The 5,014-nt window shown below is 38.4% G+C and overlaps 1 protein-coding gene across 1 annotated transcript; it reads left to right on the top strand.

Annotated features, from left to right (window-relative positions):
* The first annotated feature begins 1,775 nt into the window (after nucleotides 1-1,775).
* Nucleotides 1,776-3,850, top strand: LOC141904200 (S-methylmethionine--homocysteine S-methyltransferase BHMT2-like). The gene is made up of 8 exons (XM_074792751.1): nucleotides 1,776-1,989; nucleotides 2,249-2,361; nucleotides 2,484-2,675; nucleotides 2,799-2,946; nucleotides 3,072-3,260; nucleotides 3,332-3,462; nucleotides 3,550-3,647; nucleotides 3,744-3,850. The coding sequence occupies exons 1-8, from the start codon at nucleotides 1,845-1,847 to the stop codon at nucleotides 3,835-3,837; spliced, it is 1,110 nt and encodes a 369-aa protein (XP_074648852.1). The 5' UTR covers nucleotides 1,776-1,844; the 3' UTR covers nucleotides 3,838-3,850.
* The last annotated feature ends 1,164 nt before the right edge of the window (nucleotides 3,851-5,014 follow it).

Below are 5,014 nucleotides of genomic sequence, written 5' to 3'. Positions count from 1 at the left end.
TGTAATCTTTAAATCCTATGAGTGGTAATCCGTAAATTATCGATTGAATGTTAATTCGTTAATCCCGCGCTTACTGATTATCCGCTAATCCAATGAAAGTGATGATGATGACTAGTCATTGGCTGAACTGATTTGTTGATGTCGCATCAGATTGTTTTATACCGGGATCATCTGTCACTCAAACCCGACACGTGAGAGAGGAGCACATCTCATTAATAAAACACTGGCGACTGACATTAATTACTTAATTACACATTTTCGACTTCTGTGAAGGTAAACTAATTCAATGCTGTTCTAATTATTGTAATTGAGTAAATCGATTAAGATCTAATTGACATATTAAAATCAGCAACGAATTAACAATACTAGATTAATTACATCCAGTAATTAGTTCTATAGATATGATGCAACTAATTTATATCGTACAAAAACACATAATATAATTATCAACTCATGAAGGCTTCCGACCAAATTGCCAAAATCTAGAATCCTTGAGAAATCATCCCTCAAACAGCAGGTCCCCGCAGCATCCAGGAATTTCGTATGAACCCATAAAAACCTTAATAAACCTTTATACATGATCAAATTGAATGGACTTGATAGTGTTCGTCGATATCATCAGAAAGGGCAGGATCTCAGCTTATGATATCGCGGATATTCGACACCGTGAACAGGGGCCCAAGTCGTATAGCATAGTATAGTGCCTTGGCGTAGAGTTAATAAGTTGTGCGGTTAATGTATCAGCGCATTAATACATTGGCGCATGAATACATTGATAATTGGGTATTGATGCGAAGCAAAGGAACAGTTCATGTACAGGTTGACCGACGACTAGTGACAGTTGACTACAGTTGGTTGTTTGTTGGTTGGCCCATTCAAGAGATGATAGGTTGACGGTCGACGGATGACACGAAGCAATGTTGTCGCCAATTTATGTACAAGGATCGTGGTGACAAAATGAGAGACGATAGAGTGCATAGACCTATATCATCCGCTGGTTGACGGTCGACGGACAACACGTTGCAATGTTGTCGCAAATGTATGTACAGGCATCGTGGGTTGACTGGTTGACGGGTGACCACAAAACACAAACAAACAAGAGAAGTAAATCTACACCGAAACAGTAAACTATAAGCATCAGCTGCGAAAGTTTCTTTTTTGATTTTGAAAAAAAGAGCCGGCACGTATCGACGTCGTTCTGTAGCAATGTGAACAATGCCATATTTCACCGTCCCCACGTTTATTTTTTGGGAGGCGCATCTCACGATGACAGTGATGAAAATAAATAATGAATCTCCTGTGAATTTGAATGCTTAACCGTGTTGAAACTAATATCAGAGAACTGGAATTGACTAAAGAAAAATAGAAATGCAATTTGTATTATAAGTATGCGGTTTTTCATGTGTTTGGTCACGTGGTGTGTTTGGTGTATGAGGTTAATAGATCGTTAATAGTTAATTTGTTGGTTGGTAGATACGTCGACACGTTGACACATGGAATGTTAATGGCTGGCGATGTGAATGTGTCGACATTACAACTTTCTTTGGGATACACATAAACTGAACAACGCAGTAAGCATACGCGAAGGAACTATACTATGCAATACCCTACTTGAGCTAAACTCTCATTCAAGTTGCCTAGACGGAACCTCATAGAACAACAACAACAGAATATACGCGTGACATGTATATCAAGGCAATCAATTTCTATAACCATCAAATGGGACAACGATGGTTGACCTAATATATAGTAGAATGTGTTTTCTGTAAAATTCATAGACCAGTTTGGAAATCTTTGTCAAACGTTAAACGATTCAAGGTGGCCTTATTTGCAAAATACTATATATGGCAGCTAAACCGAATATACTGGAGATATTAGCAAAACGCATAATCATTGGCGACGGTAGTTACATGAATACATTCGAAAAAAGAGGATATGTGACTGCTGGGCTGTATACTCCTGAATGCGTTCTAGAACATCCTGACGCCGGTAGGTTTTACATGTTTGTGAATTATTCTATTCACAGCCCAACTTTACCCGATCAATTTTAGCACACCTTCCTGCCTGCAACAAAATCTATAGTTTTGTGGGCACCATTTTGAATTTAAACAATGACGAACTACGAGGCATCTGCCAGAACTACGAGGCATCTGCCAGAAAAAAAGTCCTTTAAAATAACCGTTGGGTTATCTTCAAGTCAAAACGGATTAGCCGATAAAAGAAAAATCATTAATTTGCCATTTTTCAGTCAGTGGTTTACATAAAGAATTTGCTCGAGCTGGAGCTGATGTAATGCAAGCATTCACCTTTCACGCGACGGATGGAATGCTTCAATGTAGTGAGTCGGCAAAAAATTATAACGTAGGTTGTGGTTTTTATCTATCTCACTCTCTCACTCTTATTCAACTATTCAGTGACACAAATTGTACTGAATGGTTAGTGCTTTGGTAATGATGTACATATCTATAATGTATTTATCTTAGACCTCTCAAATAAACCACGCGGCGTGCGATCTTGCACGTAATGTTGCCACATCATACAATCTACTAGTTTGCGGAGGTTTGTCGCCTACACCGACATATACAGCTGGAAAAGGGAAGGCAGCAGTTCAAGCAGAATTCGAAAAGCAATGCCAAGTGTTCAAAGAAAAGGATGTCGATTTCTTTATAGCGGAGGTAAAATTCTACTATTCAAGACAAAGATGGTATTCATTGCTATTTTACATTAGAATTTCACTATCAACGAATCGAATTTTTGTATAACACTGTAGAATGTATACATATACTTTTCGAATCCAGTTTTTCTGTTCAATCGAAGAGATGGAGTGGGCGATTGATGTCATGAAGAAATACAACAAACCTATAGCGTGTACGATGAGAATAGGTCCAGTTGGGTGTATGGATGGAATCAGTGCAGGAGAATGTGCAGTTAGAATGGCTAAACGAGGTGTAATATCATTCCTTCACTCAATGGTTACATCCCTCCTGATATGTGTTATTTTTCAAACATGTTTCAATGTCGTGCAAAGTTTATTTAATCATAATCGTAGGTGTTTGTTTTCAATCACCCAGGGGCCGATATTGTGGGTTTAAATTGCCAGTTTGATTATAACGCGCAACTGAAAACGATGAAATTGATGAAAGATGCCCTGAATGAAGCTGGTTTATCTCCATTTCTGATGATGCAGCCAATCGGATTCCTTTCTCCTGAAACTGAGTATCTAGTTGAAGGATATTCTCAACTACCCGAGTACTTGTTAGGTGAGCTGAAATAACAATTGGATCGTCTCGATATTGAAATAAGTAATATTTAGATGCTTTTTCATTTTCAGCGATGGAACCACGCATTCTTACTCGTTGGGAATGTAGAGACTATGCCCGTAAAGCTTATGAACTTGGAGTGAGGTACATCGGAGGATGTTGCGGATTCGAGAGTTATCATATTCGTGAAATGGCCGAAGAGGTTTGTACACGAAATGTTGCATTGCATTTCGATATCCAAATCACATTGGGAAATCCATTCGCATGATAATTCCCATTATAATTACAGTTGTCAGAGGAACGAGGATTCAGACCACCCGGAAAAGATCATAATTTACCATTCGCGGCTGGATATGGACAGAGTGTATATGAACATGATCGTCAAAAGTAAACCGATAGCCGTATAATCCTGACGGTTTTATACCAGTATCCATATTGCGCGGAAGCGTCTCTTTATATATCATGCTCTTATATTTATTGCAGACACGGTAGAGATTATTGGATGAATCTAATCCCTAAAACCGGTCGTCCAAACAGCGCTGCTTACAACTCAGAAAAGGAACTCATTCATTTGTAACAACAAACCCATTATGTTTTTTGTATCGATTGTGTTATTATAGTATTGGTCCATTTGTAATCATGTAACATTTCTGTTTTTTCTTTCAATTTCTTTATCCTGTGAGTATCTTTCTTCTTAGTATGAACTGACACGATGAATAACTAAATTAATGTACAACCTATGCCTTCATCTCCCAAATAACGATAGTGATCGCGCGAACGCCTAGTTTTCCCGATGATAACTTTTTCCTTCTCTGATAGGGATATTTGGAGAAAGTTCATTTCATTCAGGAAAGGCCTGATGATTAAGAGTCGAAACGATAGGTACAATGAAACTAGTCCCATCAGTATCACTTTGGTGATCTGGTTTAATATCTGAGTATGCCGAACTAAGCCATCAACTGTCCTCATGTGTTATCAAAAGTTGAAGATTCTCAATGCCGTCCTGGTCCAAATACTTACGTATGTAATCATTGGCAGGATCCCTCGCAATTTAGAGAGTTGAAATTAAACTAAGTTAATATTAAACAGCTATACTTCGTGACGGAAATTCACTTCCTTGTCTGGCCAGCTAATTATTGATATAGATTTGGTGGAATTATCCTCAGGCTTCATTCAAAATCTCCCATTTACTTTTATTGGTTGGTCTAGTCAATTTTGGTATAGGATATCGACCCACTAACTCCCTTACCCGTAATGCTTCACTTGAAAAAACCTTTCCCGTGCATTGGACACCGTCTGGAACAACTGGGAACTCGTTTCATCTGCCCACCGGTTTCCGGGGGCACTGCAAACTGCGAACCGTCAATGAAATCAATACATCACTACATTCATTTTATGCCGACTAGAATTATCTATTTGCATTTATAAACAAATAATTGACACAAATTTGAATCGTATAGAACAAGGAAACCCGAAACCTAGAACTGAATTAGAATTAGAACATAGATCTTCTAGTATGATAGAATGTTGCTCGAATTATCCATCATTTCCGTGGCATTTTCTAGTTTTCTAGTTTCTCATTTGTTTCAAGCCTGTTCTCGAAGATCTAAAATTTTTTCTTAGATCTTTCACATTGTTTCTTGCGAAATCATTAGTCAGCGAGCTGCCCTTTCTAGAATTGAAGACCCTCGGCGAAGAGTCACCTTGTCGACCTGGTAGGTGCTTGATATCGCGTTTGACGATAGACTTGCAAT

This window comes from Tubulanus polymorphus, chromosome 4 (assembly GCF_964204645.1).
Source record: "Tubulanus polymorphus chromosome 4, tnTubPoly1.2, whole genome shotgun sequence".
Classification (NCBI taxonomy): Eukaryota; Metazoa; Nemertea; class Palaeonemertea; order Tubulaniformes; family Tubulanidae; genus Tubulanus; species Tubulanus polymorphus.
Note: the sequence above shows the minus strand (reverse complement) of the source record. Positions and strands in the feature narration are given on the sequence as shown.

Bases quoted from the DNA above. Each gene is read 5' to 3' on its own strand.
- LOC141904200 (XM_074792751.1), top strand. From the start codon at position 1,845: ATGGCAGCTAAACCGAATATACTGGAGATATTAGCAAAACGCATAATC. The intron at 2,947-3,071 runs GTGTAATATCAT...TCAATCACCCAG, and splicing joins AGTTAGAATGGCTAAACGAG to GGGCCGATATTGTGGGTTTA. The intron at 3,463-3,549 runs GTTTGTACACGA...TTATAATTACAG, and splicing joins TTCGTGAAATGGCCGAAGAG to TTGTCAGAGGAACGAGGATT.